At 33.4% G+C, this 25,266-nt stretch overlaps 1 protein-coding gene across 12 annotated transcripts in view; it reads right to left on the bottom strand.

Moving 5' to 3' along the window:
• Positions 1-25,266, bottom strand: part of VPS13A (vacuolar protein sorting 13 homolog A) — a 245,159-nt gene that overhangs the window by 82,076 nt on the left and 137,817 nt on the right. For all 12 annotated transcript variants that reach the window (XR_010136525.1, XR_008509734.2, XR_008509735.2 and 9 more), the window contains exons 36-46: positions 19,169-19,296; positions 18,619-18,788; positions 17,819-18,036; positions 16,883-17,115; positions 15,591-15,683; positions 14,668-15,024; positions 13,596-13,697; positions 11,938-12,096; positions 11,519-11,774; positions 10,061-10,221; positions 1,171-1,274 (exon numbers count right to left, since the gene is read on the bottom strand). Coding sequence is in view for 6 of the 12 variants with exons in the window: in XM_054520069.2 (XP_054376044.2) it covers positions 1,171-1,274; positions 10,061-10,221; positions 11,519-11,774; positions 11,938-12,096; positions 13,596-13,697; positions 14,668-15,024; positions 15,591-15,683; positions 16,883-17,115; positions 17,819-18,036; positions 18,619-18,788; positions 19,169-19,296 (1,981 nt within the window). In the remaining 6 variants the exon portion in view is untranslated. The remainder of the gene's footprint in view (positions 1-1,170; positions 1,275-10,060; positions 10,222-11,518; positions 11,775-11,937; positions 12,097-13,595; positions 13,698-14,667; positions 15,025-15,590; positions 15,684-16,882; positions 17,116-17,818; positions 18,037-18,618; positions 18,789-19,168; positions 19,297-25,266) is intronic.

Below are 25,266 nucleotides of genomic sequence, written 5' to 3'. Positions count from 1 at the left end.
CTTGGAAAAAAGTATAAAGGTACTGTTTTCTCTACTATGGACAGAGACACAAAATATATAGCAGAAATGTATTAAAAAGTAGAATATCATTAACTTTTATTATCCAAGAAGAAAATGAAACTTCTTCACAGAAATTTTTAAATATATTTTACATGCCATATTTAATCTAGTCTTGTAACCCACCCCAAATCCTCTCTAGAGCAAGGTCAGATATTGTAAATGACTATTTTGTTGTTCTCTCAACAATACAATTCTTTCCCTCAGCAAGTCTGAACTAAGCAATAAAACACTCATTAGGTTTAGCAGGTCGATCTATGTGAAAACATGTGCCTAAAACTGCTAGATTGTCTTCGGAGCACTGAGGATCCCATTCTGAACTTCTGGACAAGAGAACAGGTAAGCACTGTTTGCAGTTTTGCCTCTATCCTTCTGTAGCACTGAGGTAAGTACCTATTTCTAGTGTGTATTCTAAAATGGTATTTAAATAAACTACAATGCTTAATTCTGAGGACAGTTTTATTCTCCAATAAGGTTCAATTTCCATATAAGAGATTATTTTCAATTCCAGATTACATATCTTGACTAATACTTACTTGTTATGATATAAAATCTATAAGACTAGCTCATAATATTTTGTTATAATTTTAATATTTTCTTAAAACATATTTTGTATCAAATTTAATTACTTTAAAAATTTAAAATTAATGTAGCATATAATTCTATTTATATTACAACTCCATCCCTGAACAAGGAACAAATATGAAAAGAAAAGGATAAAATATTGTTTACTAAAGGAATTTCAAAAAAATTGTATTATAAAACCTTTGAGAAGTACAAATTACTTCATAATAGTATATATAAATTCAGAAACCACCAGGCATGATCTATTAGACATTTTTAAAACTCATAATCATATGACTATGCTTATGATGGTTATATTGCAATCAAAATATAATTATATTTAAGAGAAAAGCATATATAGTGTGCTTGGTATAAGTTATTACAATAAATTAAATAATACTTCTTTTTTAAGATCTAAGTGCACTGAAACCTAAATAAGTTAGATAAGCTATTAGCAGGATGGATTTGATCAAAGTTATCCATGTGAAATCAGAAACCAAAAATTCTACAAGAGATCTTAGAGTAAATAAAATGATAAAGAAAAAATACCGGTAAGATCCTAATGGTATGTTGAATTCATTTTCAGGTGAGGCAGTTCCCAATAAGGTATTCCCTTCGTAAACAGACAGTGGGACTGAAAAATGATTTCTTATCTGGGAAAGAAAAACAAATAATATTTAGTATCATTAATCTAAGAATCTAAAGATGTGTAAAAAAAAAATACGTCCATGTAACTATCTTAACAAAGGAACTATCAGGCAATATTCATCTTGCTTATATAAATTAGAAAAGAAACAAACATATTATTTATCCTAAAACGTACAAGAAAAATCTCTACAGTTTTATATAATAGGAATCTCAAAAACAGACTTTAAGCATCCTACAGGGGAATAAGATAATATCTTCTTGATTTTAGGATAGGGACTAATTAGTTTAAAGATAAGTTTTTGTTTAGACAAAAATAGTAGAAAAAAATTCACAGAAAAAAATCAAAATTTTAAATATTTGTATGATAAAAGTGACAATCTACAGGCTGGGAAATATCTGTAATATACTTGACAAAGGGTTTATAACCACTACACACTCAAAAAGCCTAAAAATCATTAAGAAAGTTGCAATCAAGAGGAAAACAGGAACAGAATGTAAACAGATGATTCACAGAATGGAAAAACTGACCAAAAAACAGATGAAAAGATACTTGACATTCCTAGTAATCAAGAAAATACAAATTATATTCATAGAGTATCTTTTAATACCAACAAACTGCAAAAAAAAAATCAGAAGTATGGTAATATCAACAGTTGAAAATGATGTGAACAGGAACTCACATATACTACTGGTAGAATGTAAACTGATAAAATAACCTGGAAGAATAATTCGGCAAAAACTCAGTAAAAATGAAAATGTACTTTCTTCTTAGGAATTCTGCTCCTAGTTCCATACCTAGAGAAATGTTTACACATGTGTATTCATTCATGTTCACTACATTCATTCAAGACACTGATGTTCACCACACCACTTTCATTATAAAAAAATGAAAATGAAAACAATCTCAATAATAGAAAAATAAGAAAATTTTCTTCAAATTGATATAATCATGTAACATCATTAAAATAACGACCTATGTATCAGTATATGGTTACACTTCAAATATTTGAATGAAAACAGAACATAGCAAAACAAGGTGAGCAGTGTAACATTTCTGTAAGACACTAAAAACACAAGTATATATTTTCTGGACAGGAATATAGTTTTTAAAATATGGTACTGGAAATATACACAACGTATCACCAAATTGATATTACCTCAAGGAAGACGGAAGGAGGGAATGTGGACTAAGAGGGAAACAAAACAGCTGACTTCAACTTCATGTATTTTTTTTTGAGGGAAACATTTTTAAATGTCAATATTTTTTAAATTCCATGGTGTGGATGGAGACATCTGTATTATAATAAACTTCAAAGTCCACTATCAAACCAATAACCAACATCCAGAGCATTCCACAACAGACATTAACTGTAAGTTTTCCAATATATTTTCTGATTATAATTCCAAATAAACTTCACATTCAACTTATCACTGATGTAAATGGAGCCTATTAAGAAACACATGCTTCTAAATGGTGCCTGTTTGGAATGTGAAGTTAGTTACCGAAGTCTGATATTGCTTCCTTTGTTTTCCCTTTCAAATTTAGTGCAGAAAAAGTTGGTTGGAAGCTGAGAATAACTAGTAGTTGAAATTTCAAGGAAAGATCAAAAGTCTGGAAAACGGAATGAGCATAAGCTTGAAAAGTCTAAGGGAGCAGAGGAAAAGGGAGCATCCATCTGTATAAAAGTGGGTGGGCGCAGTGGCTCACACCCATTATAATTCCAGCACTTTGGAAGGCTGATGCAGGAGGATCACTTGACCTCAGGAGTTCAAGACCAGCCTAGGCAATATGGTGAGACCCTGTCTCTACAAAATATTGAAAGATTAGCCAGGTATGGTGGTGCAGACACGTAGTCTGAGCTACTGCAGAGGCTGAGGTGAGAGGATTATTGAGCCTGGGAGGTCAAGGTTGCAGTGAGCACTGATCATGCCACTGCACTCCTGGGCGACAGAGCAAGACCCTGTCTCTCAAAAATTACAAAGATAAGAAAGAAACAGAAGCGTGTTGCAGGTAAGCTATCCTGCTGGAACAATTCCTAAAGTTTATGACTACACAACAGCAATATGATAGCAGAATGAACATAGATGTTAAAGTGAAAAAAACCTGAGATAAATACTGGCAGTGCTGATTACTAGCTGTGTAACTGTGGGCAAATTTTATTTTGAATAATACCATTTCTCCTGACTATCGAAAGTAGTAAATTCATATATACACATACCTTGTTTTATAATGTTTTGCTTTATTGTGAATTGCAGATATTTCATTTTTTTACAAATTAAAGGTTTGTGGCAACCCTGCATCAAGCAAGTCTATTGGTGCCATTTTTCTAACAGCATGTGCTCACTTAGTGCCTCACTGTCATATTTTGGTAACTCTCACAATATTTCAATCTTTTCATTTTAATTATATGTGTTATAATCAATAAATGTGTGTGTTCTCACTGCTCCACAAATTGGACATTCTCCCCACTTTCTCCCTCTTCTTCGGCCCTCCCTATTCTCTGAAACACAACAATATCGAAATTAGGACAATTAATAACCCTCCAATGGCCTCTTTCAAATGAAAAGAAGAGGCACATGCCTGTCACTTTTAAATCAAAAGCAAAAGCTAGAAATGATTAATGTTAAGAAGTGCATGTCAAAACCAGAGATGGGCTAAAAGGTAGGCCTCTTGCATCAAACAGCCAAGTTGCGAATGCAAAGGAAAAGTTTTTGAAGAAAATTAAGAGTCCTAACCCAGTGAACACACAAATGATAAGAAAGTGAAACAGCCTTATTGCTGACAGGAAGAATATTCTAGTGGTCTGGATATGATACGGTTTGGCTAGGTCCCTCACCCAAATCTCATCTTGAATTGTAATCCCCATAATCCCCATGTGTCAAGGGAGAAACCAGGTGGAGGTAATTGGATCATGGGGACAGTTTCCCGCATGCTGTTCTTGTGATGGAGTTCTCACGAGATCTGATGGTCTTGTAAGTGTGTGGTAGTTCTTCCTGCGTTCACTTCTCCTTCCTGCTGCCTCACAGTGAAGAAGGTGCCTTGCTTCCCATTTGCCTTCTGCCATGATTGTAAGTTTCCTGAGGTCTCTCCAGCCATGCTGCACTATGAGTTAATTAAACCTCTTTCCTTTATAAATTACTAAGTCCTGGGCAGTTCTTTACAGCAGTATGAAAACAGCCTAATAACAGGATAGAAGATCAAACCAGCTATAACATTCTCCTAAGATAGGCCCTAACTCTCTTCAATTGTATGAAGGCTGAGAGACGTGAGCAAGTTGCAGAAAAAAAGTTGGAAGCAGACATTTGTTCACGAGGTTTAAGGGAAGAAACCACCTGCATAACACACAAGTGCAAGGTGAAGCGGCAAGTGGCTGCAGCAAGTTATCCAGAAGGTCTAGCTAAGATCATTGATGAAGATGGCTACACTAAACAACAGATTTCCAAACTAGACAAAACAGCCTTCTGTTGCAAGAAGATGACATTTAGGACTCTCATAGCTAGAGAAGAGAAGTCAATGCTTAGCTTCAAAGCTTCAAAGGACAGTCTGAATCTCTTCTTAAAGGGATAATGAAGCTAGTGACCTGAAGTTACGCCAATGTTCGTTTACCATTATGAAAATCCCAGGGCCTTTAAGAATATGTTAACTCTACTCTGTGCTCTATAAATGGAAAAACAAAGCCTGACTTTGAAAGCACGTCTGTTTACAGCATGGTTTATTGAATTTTTAAAGCCCACTACTGAGACCTATTCTCAGGAAAAAAAAACCTTTCAAAATGCTATTGCTCATTGGCCATGCACATTGTGACTCGAGTTCTGATGGAGATGTACAGGAGATTAATGTTGCTTTCATGCCTGCTAACACGACACCTATGCTGTAGCAAATGGATCAACGAGTAATTTCAACTTCTTAATATTATATGTAACATTGTATATTTGACTTAAATAATATTAGTCTCATTATTTAAGAAATACATTTTTTAAGGCAACAGCTCCCATAGATAGTGATTCCTCTGATGGATCTGGCAAAGTAAATTGAAAACCTTCTGGAAAGGATTCATCATCTAGACGCCATTAATAACATTTGTGATACATGAGAGGAGGTCAAAATATCAAAATTAACAGCTGGTTCCAACCCTCATGGATGACTTTGAGGAATTCAGGACTTCAATGGAGCAAGTCACTGCAGATATGGTGGATATAGCAAGAGAACTAGAATTAGAATTGGAGCCTGAAGAGGTGACTGAATTGTTGCAACTTTCTTTAGAGAGAAAAGTATGAAGAGTATCTCCTCCAGTAAGTAGCAAATAACGGTCAGGCAAAAATGTATTATTCTGATTAATATATAATAATAATAATAATAATATCAGAAAACCTCCAAATACTCATATTTATCTTTGGAATAGATAATAACAAATTGTTTAGTAAAACAATTTTCTTATAATCTTTCTATATCTTACCAAAATCTACTTTAAAAACTTCATAGCAGCATATAAAACATGAGAACTAAGAATTTCATAAATGAATAATCTTAACTGTACTATATTTTTAATTCTAGAAAAACTATTTGCTCTATACATTTGAAGCAATAGAAATATTTCTACACATAGTACCTGTAAGAAATTCAAAATTCATGTTCAACTATTTAAATGGCAAAATAATCAGCAGTAATGAGTGCAGCTGTTAGTCACCTTTTAAAATAATTAACTAAATAAAAAGTGAAAGAGAAGGGATATCTGTTTTCAGCCATGCTAGAATAACGGGGACCAGATATAGCTTCCCACCCGAATCAACTAAAAAGCAGGAAGAAAAACAACAAACATCAAACCACAGTTTCTGATACGGGGCAATAGGTGGCACAAGGGAAAAACAAAAACAAAAAAACTACATAAGCCCTATGACTACCCAGCTTGCTGTCTGGAGAGTGAGTTTCTAGTCTGCTGTGTGAGGAGCAGGCAGCCAAGTTGAAGAGACAAGATCTGAAAATCTGGGGAAGCCAACATGACTGAAATTCACAGCATATTGTACTGGAGGGGAGAGACCTGCATGGAGAGGCAAGAGCTGTACGGACAGAATTCTGGAAAACTGAGTGTCCCCTCCCTGTCAAAACTTCAGCTGAGTAATGATCAGGACATGTGTAGATTATCTAAGGCTCAGTAAAGATCCGTCTAAAAGAAACAGGAAGAATGAAGTCTGGTTCTGATATATACAGTAGTTTTAGGTAACCAATAAAAAATTATCAGGTACATTAAAGGAATGAAAAAATTACCATAATGAAAAGAAACATCAATAAAACAAACCAGAAATGACATGTAATAGAATTGGTAGACAAGGACATTAAAACATTTATTAAAATTATATCCAATATCACTAAAAAGTTAGAAGATTGAGGATGTTAAAAAGAGACAATGAAAAATAAAAAAACAAAAAAATCCATACTACTATTGAGAAAAATATATCAGATGGGGTCAATAGCAGATTGGCCACTGAAAAAGAAAAGGGAAATTGAAGACATAGCAAGAGAAACTATGAAAAAAGAAACAGGGGGAAAAAGCTAAAAGTAAAAATGAACAGAGCATTACTGAGCTGTGGGGCAAGTTCAAACACCCTAATGTATATCTAACTGGTACCTAAAGGAGAGAAGAGAGGGCAAAGACAGAAAAAATTTTAGAAACAATGGCAAAAAGTTTTCTAAAGTCAATCAAAACTATAATTCCACGATTTTAAGGTCAGTAAACCCCAAATACAAGGAACATAAAAAAAACTACACTAAGATTCATCATAACCAAATTGCTCAAAACAAATGATAAAGAAAAAAAAATCTCAAAAGCTGCTGAAGAAAAGATTGACACATTTTGTAGAAAAGCAAATATAGGAAAAAAAGCAGACTTCTGATCAGAAACAATGCAATACAGTAGACAGCAGAACAACATTTTTAAAGTATGGGGGAAAAACCCTGCCAATCTAGATTTCTATGCCCAGTGAAAATATCTGTAATACATATATGTGAAATAAAAACTGAAAGAATTCAACACCAGCAGATCCACACTGTGAGATTACTGAAGAAGAAAAAGTGATAATAAATATCAAATACAGTTTGTATTTTAAACCTATTTAAAACATAAATAATTCATTTAAGAAAAACAGTAACTTGTATTATGGGGTGGCTAGCATGCATAGACACAAAAATGTATGAACATAATTATACAAATGTGGGAGATAAGAAGTGGAAGTATACTGGTCTAAAGTTTTGATTCTGTATGTGAAGGGGCAAAATACTACTGGAAGGTAGACTAATACAATATGTATGTAATAAAGCCCTAAAGTATCAACAACAACAACAAAAAGACAAGGAAGTATAAAGAGATACAGCCAATAAGCCAACAAGGGAATAAAACGAATTCATAACAAAAATGCTCAATTAATAAAAAAAAAAAAAGAGAAAACAAAAGGAAGATGGAAGCAAAGAACAAATGAGACAAATAGAAAAAAAAATAGCAAGTTTAAGCCCAACCATATCAACAACAACTTTAAATATAAGTGGCCTAATTATCCCTGTTAAAAGGCACAGATTTTCAGATTAGGTAAAAAACAAAACAAAAACAAAACAAAACAAAACAAGGTCCAACTACATGGTGCCTACAGAAACCCCACGTTAAATATACTTTAATGCATGGGTCCCCAGCCCTTGAGCCATGGGCTGTACCGGTCTGTGGCCTGTTAAGAAGTGGGCTGCATGGCAGGAAGCAAGCAGCAGGCTTGAGAGCATTACCACTTGAGCTCTGCCTCCTGTCAGATCAGCCAGAGCATTAGATTCTCATAGGAGTGTGAACTGTGCATGCAAGGGATCTAGGTTGCATGCTCCTTATGAGAATTTAACTAATGCCTGATGATCTGAGGTTAAATCCAGGTACTGTGAGTGCTTGCCTGATTTTTGGTTCTTATGAAGGTGTTTTTTCTGTGTAGATAGTTGTTAACTTGGTGTTCCTGCAGGGGATGGGAACACACATGGATGGAGCTTTCTATTCCTAAGAAAGGAATCCTGAGACCATATGCCCCAGCCCCCCACCCGTGGAAAAATTGTCTTCCATGCAACAGGTCCCTGGTGTCAAAAAGGTTGGGGACTGCTGCTTCAATGAGTTAAAAAGTTAAACAATGAGAGGCGGAGCAAGATGGCAGAATAGGTGTGGTGGTGTGCACCTACATTCCTTGCTGCTCGGGAGGTTGAGATAGGAGGATTGCTTAAACCCAGGAGAATGTGGCTCCAGTGAGCCATGATGGCACCACTGCCCTCCAGCCTGGACACAGAGCAAGACTCAAGAAAAGAAAGACAGAAAGACACTGAAACTCTAGACGAATATCCCTCATGAATATAAATGCAAAATCCAACAATATACTAAAAGGTTAGTAAGACGTCATGATTATGTGAGATTAATCCTAGGAATGCAAGGTTGATCTAACATTTAAAAAGAATCAGTGAATATAATTCATCATACTAACAAATTAAAAAATATATCCTCCTTTTGTACAGAAAAGGCATCTGACAAAATCCAAAATCAACTCTGATAAAAACTCTCAGCACACTAGGAATAGAAGGGAACGTTTACAACCTAAGAAAAGGCATCTACAAAACAACACAAATCACTTTTAATGGTGAAAGAATGGACAAGGCAAAAACATATGCTCTCACCACTTCTACTCGAATTGTATTCTAGCCAGTGTGATAGGCAATATAAACAAGATAAAATAAAACACATCCAGATTGGAAAGGAAAAAAGTAAAAATGTCTTCATTTGCAGCTATCATAACTATCTAAATCTACACAAATCTACTAGAATATGTGAGTCTAGTTAAATCTGCAAACAGAGGTTAATATAACCTGTATTTCTAAATACTATCAATGAGTAATCAGAATTTAAAAATTAAAGGACAAGCCAATTTTATCCAGATTTTTGATAAAACTGATAATCTGATTCTCAAATTTATATAAAAATAAGAAGGACCTAAAATCCTCTGGAAAAAAAATCCATATGGTGAAAAAAAAAGCAAAACCTCAATTCTTAACTTCACACTGTATACAAAGGTTCACTCAAAATGGCTCTGTGGCATATACATATAATAGATTACTACTGAGCAACAACATGTAACTGCATGTGATAACATGGATACACATAAGTTGACACATACATACAAAATTTTTCTGAATGAAAGTCAAACTCCATCTGTACTGTATTCCACTTATGTAAAATCCTAGGCCACATAACTAATGTACAATGAGGACAGATCAGTGGATGCCTGGAAATGGGAAAGTGGGGAAATAGAAAATTTTTCTAAGAAATAAACATGTTCATTACCGTGACTGTGATGAAGGTTTCAAAGGTGCATTTTTGTGTCAAAAGTCATCAACTTTAAATATATGTAGTTTATTGTACATACCTCAATAAAGCTGTAAAAATTTTTTATTTCTCTAAAAATTATCTAATCAAATAGAAAGGATATAAATACATTACAAAGACCTAAAGCAAAACACTGATGACTATTTTATTTATAAAAAATACTGTAAGAAGATTTTACAAAATATTCCTATTAAAAAATTATAAGAAGTATATTGAACAAATTCTTACCACCAGTCATAACCAAGTAGCGCAACTGCTGGTAGTGAGTCTTCTTTTTGATATCAGCTGTATTACTGTTACGGTTTATATTCAGTAATAATTTCTTTGTTTTTTTTTTAAATTTTATTAGCACACAGATATGCATAACAGGACATCCCCCAAAATTAATCATTTCATACCTGCACTGGGGAGCGAATTGTGACCTTCTTACTTCCTTCCACTGTATCAATTTGACAAACAATAGATCTTTCAACGCCAGACTCTCTGTGTCTTACAGTGTACAGACGTCGTCCCACTTTTGTTAAAGGAATCTTATCAGCAGTAGAATGGTTAACAGGTGCTAAATTAAATAAGTTTAAAAGTTTTTATTATAATTCATTACATATTAATTTTACATATGTTACATATTAGAAATTTCAGATGATTCTTAAACTTATAAATAATAGTCACTAGAGTCTTTGGATATAGTCCATAAAAGCAATATTTTAAGAAGCCAGCATATATTTCCACAGCATTAATTAAAAAACTCCCATTCAGGAGTTTAACCCAAGACAACAATAGCAAACCTTTCAAAAATGAGTAATGAGAGCAAGTACTATAAAATACAAGAATACTGATCTCTGGCTTGCTGTCAGAATAACCAGAGCATAATACCTTTTGCTAGACATTGGTAAATATCAAGGTGACTACAATTTTTGTTTTTAATTTTTCCAACAACTTGTGTCACTTTTCCTTTATATCTTGGACTTGATTAAATAAAATTTTATATATATTTACCTAAAATACATGTTGTATTGGGGATAAAATTACTTACTTGCATAAATTTCATTTACCATCCCATCCATAAAAATGTTAAAAAAAAGAGGTAAAATTTATGAGAACATTAATTACAACGCTATGACAACACCTGAAACACCTGTTACACGTTATTTTCTAACTAGAAACACAAGCTATTTTAGTAGCCTACCCTCCTATGTCTAATTAATCTTTTAAATGATGCCCTCCTCAATAACTACTTAAATGCCAGAGTATCAAAAAGTGGTGTAGGTGAGGCTTTGGGACTATTTAACTTCACAATGACTACATATTATGATACTTTAAAAATGTATATATTTCACCTCCAATAAAAATGAAAAACTTCTGGGAAGCAGAAAAGACAAAGGAAAAAACCTTCATCTCAACAGGCAGAACATAAAAAAAAACTATTTACAAATCCTAAAGCCATTAAAAATTGCCATTTGCATGAATTCAAACTTTGAATTCATTCAGTTGCAAAACTGGTGGAATACTATCAACTGATACCAAATGTGAATAAAAGAACCCCCACAAACATCTAGACATCTATGGTCTATAAAAGCAGAATGAGGGCGAGATCTAATACTTTTCCTCCCAACAATAAAGCAGTAAATTGCCATGCTCTAAATAATGCAGAGGATAAAGAAAGAGTTTGGAATACAAAGTTTTAGTAACAATAGTAACCAAGACACTGCAAAGACAAAAAAACAGTTCTTGACCTATTAGAAAGGAGATTAAAAAAAAAAAAAAATCTTGCTAAGATTCTACAAAAGAGTAAAATAACATGTAAATTGTAATTTAAAACAAAATAGCCCCAGGAAGGTAATATATCAACTACTTACTAAGAAGAATGAAGAAGAGTTTGCTGCTTAGGCTGGTCATTGCATTGAAATGATCATTGTCCTTGGTTCGGATATAATCCATACTTAAACTTTCTCCATTTTCCAATACATATGATTTTGCCATAGGAATGTTGAGTACACTAAAAGAATCACTTGGCGAAACAGAGATAGTAAGTCCAAGGGAATTTAAAATAATAAATGGTGCTAGATCCTTTATGAAGTCAGCTGAAGATCCAGTGGCAGCTTCTGTAAATGCCTAATAAGAAAGAGTTATCCTAAATAAAATGAAATGTGTAAAATTAAATGACAAGGAGAACAGTAAAGGACAAATGACAACTAAGTTATTAAACTTCTTGTTCAACAGACAGATCAATCAGACAAGTATCTCAATATTTAAAGTTTCAAATTTCTTTTCTTACCTTGACTAAATTGTTTAACATTACAAGACCACATTTGGATAATGTAATGTTTAATTGGTCTTTTGAATGGAAACTGATGACAGTTTTATATTCTGGAACTTTGTAGTTTTCTTCTTCAGGATCTGACTCAACAATGGCCTCTTTTGCTTTCTTTTTCATCTAAAATGATAAATCATAGAAATATAAGAAAAAATTATTTCTAAGAACACAACATAACTAGACAAATCCCAATAACAACATTAGAAAGATCAGTACATTTTATCTTTTCTAATTTCAGTAAGTTCTATTGCCTTACTGAAATTACTTGGACATCAGCCAACTAAGGTCATAAAGGACAGAAGTATTAGAGAAAATAAATCATGTCATCATCAGCGATAGTAAAATGGCAGATACAATTTTGAAGGAAAAATAAAAACCTAAAATTACTATGTGTACCTGGGATCTGAATATAAAAGCACATACTTCAAAGCAACATAAAAACTCAGACAGAAAAAAGTAACTTAATGTATTCGTCATGCTAATAATAAAGAACAGAAACCTAGAGACTTACAAAGGCAGACAATAGTAGCAGAACAGTGTTATAAACCTAGAGCTCATAAGAATCAATACCCTTTACCATTTTTTAGGAGTCACAGATCCACTGACCATGTGTATTCTAACCTAAAAACCACCAAGGAATTCGTTTTCAAATCCTTCATCTAAAATATCTGGAAAATAAAATTAAGTGATCTAATAATTAAGAGCTCAACATGTTAAGCTAGCCACCTCTGTTGTTACTTTAACTGGCTTTAAGCCACTGAAAATCTGTCTGCAGGTTGACCAAGTCATTATTAAGTAGGAAACATGTGAGTAATTCTGCAGTCTCTTGCTTCAGAAGCAAAATTTCATTCACCTAAAGGCCCCGATTCTCATGATTATATAAATCCACAATATATTTCAAACAAATAATATACATTCCTGCACACACGCACATATCCAAAGGATGAAGGAAACTCAGGATAGACAACAACCTACAAGAAGATGACACAGGCATTATAGCATAGTGGTTTAGAGTGGATTTAACCCCTCTGCAGCTGGATTTGCATCCCATCTTTTCCACTTTGTAGCTATTATTACTTCAAGAAGTCTCTTAACCTCCCTGGTCTCAGTCCCTTCACATGTTAAAGAAAAACTCTATCTTCCTCCAACAGTTGTTGTATGGATTGAAATATTTAGAACAATGTCTAAATTGTTCTAAATTTAGTTCTAAATTATGTTCTAAATTGTTCTAAATTATGTAACAAGTAACATAATACTTGTTACATAATTGTATTAGAAGCATAGGCAACATTGGCCTTAGATTTGAAAATTATATTCAGAGGGCAAACAAGGAAGCATGTGGGCAAGGCTCACGATGAGACAATCTGAATTTTGTTGTGATTAAAATAAAGTGTCGAGTGTGGTATAAACATTCTCAATTTTGGAAAATTTTTTCAGACTTCAAATATATGTTGATGAGGGAATGTTAATAAAGGGGGAGGCTATACACGTGCAGAAGTAGGTGGTATACGGGAAGTCTCTGTTCCTTCTTCTCAATTTTGCTGTGAACCTAAATCTGTTTTTAAAAAAGTCTTTTAAAATACATATATATATACACACATACACATATATAGACATACCTTGATACCAAGATTCCATGGTCTAAAATCCTCAGTCTGATCAATTTCTAAGGGTTCAAGCAAAGGCTCCCATACACCGAACATTTCATTATAATAATGCACCTATAGAGAGAATTTTTTAAATTAAAAATGATCTTCCATCCCATTTCCCACCATGTTTTTTAGCCCTGTTATTTCTTCTATATAAAAACCAGTCTACGTGCCATTCAGTAGCTTCCTATAAGCACTCCCTCAGCATTTTCCTCACCTGGCTAACTTCACAGTACATATTCGCTCTTCACAATTTAGTCCAGATAAAACCCCTTTTTAAGCATCTTTCCTTGATTCTACATGACCTAAAAGTATAAGGCATATATTTCTAATTCTTTATATTTCTATTAGAAGAGATTATTATCCACATATTCAGAAATTGTCTATATCCTTCAAAAAAAAGTTATTCAACTTTAACTCTTTTCTTTTCTTTTTTTTGAGGCTGGGTCTCACTTTGAACCCCAGGCTGGAATGCAGTGGTGAGATCTCAGCTCACCACAGCCTCGACTTCCCAGCTATTCTCAAGCAATCCTCCACCTCAGTCTCTTGAATAGCTAAGACTACAGGTGTGAGCCACCACCACTGGTTAATTTTTTGTATTTTTAGTAGAGACAAGGTTTCACCATGTTGCCCAGGCTGATCTTGAACTCCTGGGCTCAAGCAATCCTTCTGCTTTGGCCTCCCAATGTGCTGGGATTACAGGTGAGCCACTGGGCCTGGCCTCAATTTAACTTTTAAAAAAAAGAATTCTGAATCTAATCAACAACTGTTGAATAAAATATTATCTTTAAGTTGATAAAATCAGTTGAAATATAAACTTAATGTGGACATGTACTTTAAAAGTAAAAGGAATGTATACATAAAAGCAATTATTCAAAGGCAAAATTTGAAAACTTTTTTCTAAAAGTTTTTGACCCAATATCATATTTACAATAAGCTTAAATAGCTACATAAGATTCCATAATATTCCATATGTATCATTATCTGTCATAATATTCCATATGTATCATTATCTGTTATAAAACTGGAAAAATATGCTTACTTCTAGCTCAAGTTGACAGTGCAGATTTATTAGGGAACTCCAGTTTTTGCCTTCCCCTGAAAAACGTGACTTTGCCAGAAGCATAGGTACTGTTCTATGACCAATTCCAGCCTCAAGAACTATAAAAATAGAATCAATGTTCATTTTTATCATCTCGCCTTTGGGTACCAATTCAGTTGTGGGAGCTATTTTTTCAGTTTCATTTGATTCTTCAAGAAACCACATTTTTAAAGTCTTTGTATCCTTCTTCTCCCATAAATGTGCAGTAGAAGAAGCTGTTTCTTCTGGGATGGTTTCCTTAGTTGTATACAGTGCTGAAGTTATGGTAATCATAGTATTTATAATAACTGGTGAAACCTAAATGGAAAAAAAATTAATAAGTCTATACAAAACACTTTCAAACATACTACATCAAGAAATATTAAATATATATGATGAAGGATAAGAAATTAAATATTAAATTAACATTACTACCACAAAATAGAAGACACAATTTATTGTTTATAAAATTTTTTAAATTACCATAATTCTTGTTATGTATTTACATGAATCTTGCAGATATTTACATGAATCTTGCAGATTATTTACATGAATCTTGCAGATATTATTACATGAATTACATATTATTAGTATACATGAATTGCAGATATTATTAAACTGAAGTATAAAGTAATTTCAATAATATTTATTAGGGATATTAGATGTTAACCACACAAATGTAAATAATAAAATATAGAATAACATTCATTATAAAATGTGTATTAAATAATGTTACTTTGTAAATATCTCATAAAAACATATTTTCAAAAACACAAATACACCTATTTTGTTTGTGTAACAATTAAAAGACTTGCTATAACTTTCTAAGCTTTACTACTTTTTTTAAGTGCACTAAATATTCAAATGATTATATTTTAATTTACCTTTAGTGTCAGGGATTTTACTGACATATCGATCACTTGTGGATCTGTACCTGTCTGAGTAGTTTGATAAAACAAGTCACAGGGCTGCAAAACCTATGAGAGAAAAATCAATACCACTAAATTAATGTTTAAATATAAAAATATTTCTATATAAAGACTTTCCTAGTAATAGGTATGTCAAATAAAAAAGTTAATAAAAATAACTATTTAAAAAGTGACTTAATAATACACTCCTTAATTATCCCATATAAAGGACATCTAGAAACTAATATCTGTTCTATTCTTCCACAGTAATAGAAGTTTTATCTGAGCACAAAGTAGCTCAGAAAAAAATACCACATTCCCCAACCTTTACTGCAGTAAAGTGTGGTCATACAGCTATGTTCAAGCCAAAAAAGATGTGAATAGAAGAAATACATATTTAAAACTTCTAAGTCAAAAACTAAGAGAGAATTGGTATACCCTCCATTTTCTATTCTCTCTTTGCTTAGTGGAGGGCCAACTGTCTTGCAAATTTGGGCAACAGTTTATCTTATATCCTAATATATATGTATTCGTTGTATCAAAATTCCAACTTATATTTCTATGGTGACAATGTTTAGAACATTTATGCTTCTATAGATGCATACCAAGCATCAGGAAGAAAATACAATTCTACAAACAAAAACTTATGCTTCTATTACTCCTTCAGAAGCTCAAATATTTTTCTAAGTATTCGCTGGAAGTCAGCCAGTTAACTTGAAAAGATGTCTGTAAAGGAATGAATTTTAAGTAGAGTTATGAAGAGGAGGAAGGCCAAGAGGTTACTAAAGAGTAAAATATCAATGTGAAGTATGTCAAAGCAAATGGCTGAAGGTTCAAATGAAGTTACATGGAGACAAGGAAAAACTCATTATTTGAGCAAAAACATCCAAATGGGAGAAAAAAGTTAAAACAATAAAACTGAAACAACACAGCAAACAACTGGCAGAAAGTCTTAAAAGTCCAAAGACCAATTTGGAATTGACATGGTTAGAAAGTCAAAGTAAGATCTTAATTGAAAAGTGTCAAGATGAACCCAACTTCTTAGTGACAATATTCCCACAAATACTAACAATAATGAGCAGCATCTGGAAGAATGAAAGAGTTTCAAAGCTGGTAAATAATATTCTAAATTAAGCTCTCTAAGCAGAGAGAATGACATTTTACAGAGCAAGGCTGGAAAGCATGTAGGTAGTTTTTGTTTCCTAAAATGGTATACACTACATCCAAAATAGTTTACAATTAAGCAGATGATCAAATAGTTAACTCACAGTAGTGATTTTGCCTTTTCTCTTGACTAGAAGAAACGGGCAGGCTCTCACTTGGAGATCTTTAATGGCAGCAGTCATTGTACTATTTTCAAGGTTACCTTTATAGCAAATTTCACATTGTGTTGTAATGACTAAGGCAGGAGCATCATTTTTTGTCATGTCAGCCACAAACACAATTTCAGGATTTTTAATAATAACATTAATTTCCCACTTCACTGATTCCTGTGTAGGTACTAAAACAAATAAAAATAAATTAAAATATTTGCTATATATTATGAATAATTTATTATTTATAAGAAAATATTAAAATGAAATAATAGTAAAAAGTAAAACAAAAGAATCTTAGATCCCAAAGGAATCAACTACAACCCTTAGTAAAGACTTGACGAAGCTATAGGCATAAGAACATTTTCAAATGAGGGGAAATCTCCACTATTTAATTGGAAAGCCTAGAAACTAATCTAGTTTCTAACTCTCAACTTGATACTCTTTCTACTATACCACAGTAAATGACATATTATAAAAAGATAATAGAGAAACCATATGTTAAAAGCTAGGAATAAATACAACAAAAATAAATGAGTGCTTTAAATTGAAATATTATCTTAATTGTGAAAAGGTATGGTTGGTTCATTATTTGCTCTGCTTGTTTTTTTCCACTAGACAAATTCCTTCAAATTACTGCCTGAAGAGAAGTACAATTACTTATTCTAACATAGGTTTCATAATTTTTAAATGCAATATATACTGACACCTTTAAAAAATGCAAACTATACATCCTCCAAGAAAACACATTAAGGTTTTCCTTCTACTCTGAAAAATAAAATTTTAATTTCTTAAAGCATTTACTTTGATGATCTAAAAGGCTAATCAGGGTTAAGTCCTGTTGTAGCACTTCAATAAAACAAATATTAAATATTTTAGCCAATAACTAACCTTCTTCCTTAGCAGTCCATGTTTGCACACTGGTTTCTACAGCAGTGCCTGTGGTGTAGGCCTCAAGAAAGACATTTGCAACAGTCTGCAGAAATTCTACGCTTGCACAAATATACATTTCTTGAAAGACTGCATCAGTCACACAACTATCTCTGACTTTCCTGTATTTTATATCCATCATGTCTTTTTTGTCAAAACCAACTGTCAGTCCTATCATTCTGGAAAACACAATAACAACAATTCCTATGTATGAGTAACTGAGAAGTAATCACACATGAGTAAAACTCAAAGACCTCTTATCTCTTTCACTGACAAAAAAAGCATTCTGAAGTCATGTCTCTCGGGAAGATCCATAAAGTGTTCGAAATGACGAACTTACAAACTTCTGGAACACAAATGTATCATAAATGAGGAAGTATATGTTCAATAAATTATAAGAGTTTGAATCTCAGGATTTTTTTTTTCAATTTTTTATGTACTTCCCATTGCAATTAGCATGGATTAACAATAATTTATATTAGATTTATATTAGAGAATGTAATTTAAAGAATGTAAAAACCAATTTAATTGTACTGATTATTTCTATTTACTCAACCAATCTATCAATTATCCAGTAAGAATAGTACATAACAGAACCAGGACATTTTAAATGTTAACCAAGTACTACGAGATGACTGAATTGAAGCTTTAAAGAACCTAGGATGCACTCAGAAAATGAACGTGCAACTCTGGAGATGAATTCTGTAAAATATATCAACGATTTCTCAAGTAAAACCTTAGAACAGCATTACAATACATACCGAGGAGTTGCTTTCTTGACATGAGGTCTTTTATCATCTAAAATACAGTTTTTTAATGAGAAGGAAGAAAATGTTGAGCTGTCTGTATACATTTTTAAAGTACTTATAATATTCTCCAATTTAAATTCAGCAAGTTTCAGAGAAGGATCACGAACATCTGTAAAGGAAGCCTATGAAAGGAGAAACCAACACAAAATTACAAAGAAACACAAGTCTAAAGTGTATTTTATGATATGAACTACTACAAATTATTGCCTCTGCTTATAACAATCAATCAAAATTCTGTCTCCAAAGGGCTCTAATGAAAGGCCAAAAATATATACATATCACTTTAATTTTACAATTTATTTTTCACATTAGCTATATGATAGATAACTCATTTAAAAGGGAAATAGTTATAATTATTATTAAAGTAAAAAGATCAACCATTTTTCTCAGAGGGACAGATACTACAAAATACATGTTAAATATTAACATTTGTTACTTTAAAAACATCAACCTATGCAAATTTCACATGTGAAAATACATTTTCTTTTCTTCCTGGACTTACGTGTTTAGGACCTGGACTATACAGCACCATGGTGAGATCATCAGTTTTGAAGCTCATGTTTAATGTTGTCTTAACTCCTGAGGCACGTGAATGTACTTCTACCACAGCAGCTGTCACCACAGTTGTTCCTTGAAAAAATTAAAGTTATTTAATAAAAGAAAATATCATGAAAAGTAGCTCATTAAAATACCCTTGAAATAGATTTAATAGAATTATTAAACAGGTATAGTAAAATGACATTCAAGAAAATAAAATATTAGAAAATTCAGATGTAAAACTCAGTAACTTCTAGCTTAGGACTCTTTCCATAATAATTTGGGAATATTAATTGAACACCTGGTGTTTCTGTTTCCTCCTGATGCTTCTGTTTCTACTCCTGTTCTGTTCCAAGGAAAAATAGAACTGATCACTGAGTATGTTTGGAGATTAAGTAAAATAGCACATGTAAAATGCATACTACAGTACCTGGCACATAAGTCAGTACTCAAATTTTACTTTAAAAAACTAAAACCAAGAGACATTTAAAAAATTTTTCTACTAATCAGAATTCAAAATTTGTTTTCTACATTTAAATTTTGAATCAAGGCATTATATGCACACATTAAATGAGCTTAAAATGAAAACGCAGCACTTTCTAATTCTCATTATATCTAACCCCAGAGAAAAGTACCATTATGCCAGGTAATGTATTTTCAATTGTGATAAAAATTTACATACAATGAAATACATGTATCTTATATGAACTATTTGATGAACTTTGATGTGTATATTTCCACGTAATCACTACTTCAATTAAGATACTGAACACTTATATCCCTCCAGAAAGTTCCCTCTTAACACTTGCTAGCCAATCCCCAACCTCTCTACCATTGTAATTTCAATCATCATAGATGAATTTTGTGTATTTTTTTAATTCCGTATAAATGGAGTAATACAGATTGTACTATTTTGTGTGTGGCTTCTTTCAGTCAACATAATGTTTTTGAGATTCAACCATGTTGCTGCATGTACAAGTAGTTCACTCTTACAACTAGTCATGCACTCTATGGAATGAAATAGTTTATCCTCCTATTGATGAACATTTGAGTTGTTTCCAGATTTGGGCTACTATAAATAAATCTGCTATACGTATTCCTAAATGAGTCATTTTGTGTATATATGCACTTATTTTGGGGTGGGGTGGGAGTAAATACCTAGGTCTGGAATTGCTCTGTTAAAGGTAGGTATATATTAACTGCCAAACTCTGCCAAAGTGGTTATACTATTTCACATTCCTATCAGTCGTATGTGAGAATTGCAGCTGTTCCACACTCTCGCCAACCTTTGGGGTTGTCAGTCTTCTACAACTTATCTCATCTGGTGAACTGTAAAGTTTTCCTGATAAATAATCATATGAACGGCTGGGTGTGGTGGCTCATGCCTGTAATCCCAGCACTTTGGGAGGCCGAGGCGGGCGGATCATGAGGTCAGGAGATCGAGACCATCCTGGCTAACCCGTCTCTACGAAAAGTACAAAAAATTAGCCAGGCGTGGTGGCGGGCACCTGTAGTCCCAGCTACTCAGGAGGCTGAGGCAGGAGAATGGCATGAACCCGGGAGGCGGAGCTTGCAGTGAGCTGAGACCACACCACTGCACTCCAGCCTGGGTGACAAAGCGAGACTCTGTCTCAAAAAAAAAAAAAAAAAAATTATATGAACATGTTTTCATGTGTTCACCCTCTCTCAAGTATCCAAATCTTTTGGTCATTATTTTTCTTTTAAAAAGCTGCTATTGATTTATAAAAGTTCTAATGTATTCTGGATAAAAGATACATACATCAAGTCTGAGGTTTGGGTTTTTCCTATCTTGTTACTGTATCTTTAATGAGCAGAAACCTAAAATTTTGAAAAAATATACTCATACATTTAAACATTTTCTCTGTTTTTCTTTTGTTGGATTCTATTATTTTTATTACTGTCTTCTTTTCATTTACTTTGGGTTTAATTTCCTATTCTTTTTCTAGTTTCTGGTGGTAGAAGATTTAATCTTTGATTTTAAAACTTATTCATTTCTAATATGTTACTGTACAGTTACAAATTTCTTTCACCACTGTTTTAGTTGCATTCCAGAAATTCTGATATATTTTATTTTCATGATCATTCAGTTCAAACAACTTCTTAATTTCCCTTGTCATTTCTTTTTGATCTGTGGGTTATTTAGAAATTGTTCAAGCTTTTTCACATCCTATTGTTACTACCTTCTAATTTAATCCAATGTGGTCAGAAAACTTAATGGTCCACAAAATAGTGCATCTTTGTAAACATTCCAGGAAGTATTTAAAAACAAAAATGTATTCTGCAACTAAGTGTAACATTACATTACATTAATTATGTCAAGTTTGTTGATTGTGTTCAAATCTTCTATATTCTTTCTGATTTTTTTGTTCATATCTTATCATTCACCAAGAGTGGTATGTTCAAATCCCCAACTACGATTCTGCATATGTGTATTTTCTTCTTTAGTTCTGTCAATTTTGCTGCATATATTTTAAAGTTCTGTTATTAGGTATATACACATTTAGGATTGTTGCATCTTCTTTGTGAATTGACACTTTCATCATTATTTAAAAAAAAACAAATCTTGTAATGAGACATCCAGGAGAAAGATGAACCCTAACTGGATATTTTCATGGTCTTAAGGAAGCATTGCTAATTTTTAGGGTGATGATGTTACTATATTTAAAAAGTAATGTCCTTATTGCTTACGGAAAAATAGCAATTAATAGTATAGTATCTGGGATTTGCTTTAAAATAATCTTATGGGCTGGAGGAAGAAGGGGGAAGAGCAGAGTGAAGGCAGTAACAAAGTAGCCACATGATACTAATTAGTGAAAGTGGACCAGGCATGGTGGCTCACACCTGTAATCCCAGCACTTTGGGAGACCGAGGCGGGGGGATCACGAGGACAGGAGATCGAGACCATCCGGGGTAACACAGTGAAACCCTGTCTCTACTAAAAATACAAAAAAGTAGCTGGGCGTGGTGGCGGGTGCCTGTAATCCCAGCACTTTGGGAGACTGAGGCGGGCAGATCACAAGGTCAGGAGATCGAGACCATCCTGGGTAACACAGTGAAACCCTGTCTCTACTAAAAATACAAAAAAGTAGCTGGGTGTGGTGGAAGGTGCCTGTAGTCCCAGCTACTCGGGAGGCTGAGGCAGGAGAATGGTGTGAACCCGGGAGGCAGAGCTTGCAGTAGCTAAGACTGCACCACTACACTCCAGCCTGGGCGACAGAGCAAGACTCTGTCTCAAAAAAAAAAAAAAAAATTAGTGAAAGTGGGTGATGAGTACATGTGGGTTCATTACCTTATTCATTCTACTTTGGTATATGTGTAAAAATTTCCAGAAGAAAACGATTAAAATAACATATTCAAACATCTATTTCTTGTTACATCAATTGCAGACATTATCTCTCACTCTTTAAGCCCTTACTATTTGTTTCCCCTGATCCATCTTCCTCTTTACAGCTTTGGTTAGTAATGTCTTTACTTCTAAGTTATCAAAGTTCATAACATTTACTTTTTTATTTACATAAGAAGTATTCCATGTGTTGTTTAACTATGACCATGTAGTATTTTTCAATGATGAGACTTACAGTAATACTGCCTCTGCTGCTACACTGTCACAATGAGTGCAACTCTGAAAAATAAGAGGTTCTCTTCTCACATTCTAACAATGGCTCAAAATTATGCAAAATTTAGTCCACTTCACTTCTGCACCATGGTATAGAAATTTCTTTCTTAAGAACAGAAAACACTTTCCTGTCTGTATCAGTTATATAATATAGCTAACTCTGTATCCTACATAGTATGTAGAATTCATGCTATTTTTCTTATATAAGACATTCTTCCACATGGCTTTTTTTTTCTTTCCTTAAAGCATTCTCATTTACTTTTTAATGAAAGCCAATTAATTTCTAGCCTATTCACACAGATAATTTGGAGATTCCTTTTTCAATACACTCCTGGGTAGGCCTAGGTTTTTTTAACCCCATATTTTTCTGTTTCCTAGATTTCCTGACTTTCTGAAATACATTTTCAAACTAATTTCTTTTACAAATGGGTATGAAGAAGTCTAAGAAAACTGAGTCACAGGAAATCTGAGAATTATTTTCTTTTCACATTTTGGGTGATGGCTTGGCTGTGTATAGAATCTGAGCTTCAAAAACCACTTTCCTTAGAATTCTGAATAGATTCCTCCATTGTCTTCTACCATCCAGGGATTCTATTCCATCATGTTTTACTGATGATAAATAAAAAACAACAAAAAATCAATCATGCAATCATTTTTTTCTAAGTCTCTGACAGGCAGCCTGTTTTTTTCCTGAAACTTTAGAAAATCTTAGCTTTACCATTCTGACATCTCATGAAAATGGGTTTGTATGTGGAATCTTAGTTTACCCAATCTGCTGGAAACTCAGTAGATTCATTATAGCTAAGAGCTTCCTTCAATATTTACTCAGGTCTGGACAGTTTACAGCAGCTCACCCTTACCTGCACTTTCAATTACCTGTAGTCAGGTCAACTGGTGTCTGAAAATATTAAGATACTTTGAGAGACAGACCACATTCACGTAACTTTTATGACAGTATATTGTTATAATTGTTCTATTTTATTAGTTGTTGTTCAACTCTTACTGTGCCTAATTTATAAACTCAACTTTATGATACATATGTAAGTATAGGAAAAAATACAGTTTGGGTACTATCCAAACATAGGTTTGGTAATACCCAAAGTTTCAGGCATCGACGGGTCTTGGAACATATTCCCTGCAGATAAAAGGAGAGTACTATACTTCTTTAAAGAACTGCCTTCCATTTCCTCAATTATTTCTTCTGTAACACTCATTCTGGAATTGGACCTTCTGAACTAAAACATCACTCTTAAGTTTTATCACATTTTCCATCCCTGTGCTTTTTTCTTCTCTGTCATGGGAGATTGCCTCAACCAAATATTCCAACTCAATACTTCTAATTACATGTTCAGTGTTTTTGTTTCAAAATTTCAGCAATAATATTTGGATTTCCAGCAACTCTCCTATCCTTGGGTGAGCTGGTGGTGCTGGTGGGATCCATTTCTTATATTATCTTCTCAAAATCCTCTTAGAATGTCAGAGTTTGTTTTTTGTTTGTCTGCTTCCTTTTCTGTTACCTCAATTATCTGTTTCCTTCAGAAAACATGACTCTATTTATCTTAGTTTCATTCATGCTTGGGGTTTTTACAGTTTTCTTCATATCTGACCATTCATATTTAACAATAAAGGACTGGTTTGATTATTCCAGCTAGTAAGGGTGGGGTTTCCTACAATGCTGTAAATGTAAAGCTGGTTTTCTGTTAGGATTCTCCCTGAGTAAAAATGCTGTGTAACACCTCAGGGCTTTGCAAAGGTGAGTCTTGTGAACTAGTAGGTTTCATTTTGGGGTAGGTAGGTCTGAGGATCCCCTACAATGCCAGAATGAGAACCTTATGCTTATGCAGCAACGTCATCCCAGCACTAACTGACCCTCTGTATGCGATGGTGCTGAACTCAGAAACCAGCCACATTCCACAGAGCACACTGGATCCAACATTAGATGAAGCCTCTTTCTAAGTTCTGCTTCCTTCTACTCCATTCCATCCATCTCCCAAATATTTGTTAAACTCCACCATCTACTAATGATCATCCTCTCTTTGCACCTCTAATACTTTGATATTCCTAATATCAATATAAAAGATTCGTTTGGGATATATGCCACACTAGGGATAGGGAGAAGATGGGGGAAGGGGAGAAAAATGGAAAATGAGGAGCTACAAAGAAGTCAGGAAAACATGAATATATATTGAGGAATTTTGTTACAACAGGACTAGGAACTTTCATTCAAAGAAAAAAAATTCAACACAACGACTAATAACATAGACAATTTAGAGATGTCTGAATGGAATTAGCTGATTAGAAACAGATTTACAAATCTTATTTTGCCCAAACTAAAGAAAAAGAAGGAAAGAAAGAAGGAAAGGAGGGAGAAAGAGGGGAGGAAGGAGGGAAAAGATAGAAGGAAGGGGAGGGAAGAAGATAGAAGA

This window comes from Pongo abelii, chromosome 13, assembly GCF_028885655.2.
Source record: "Pongo abelii isolate AG06213 chromosome 13, NHGRI_mPonAbe1-v2.0_pri, whole genome shotgun sequence".
In the NCBI taxonomy this organism is placed as follows: Eukaryota; Metazoa; Chordata; class Mammalia; order Primates; family Hominidae; genus Pongo; species Pongo abelii.
The sequence above is the reverse complement of the archived record's forward strand: the minus strand, read 5'-3'. Positions and strand labels throughout refer to the sequence as shown.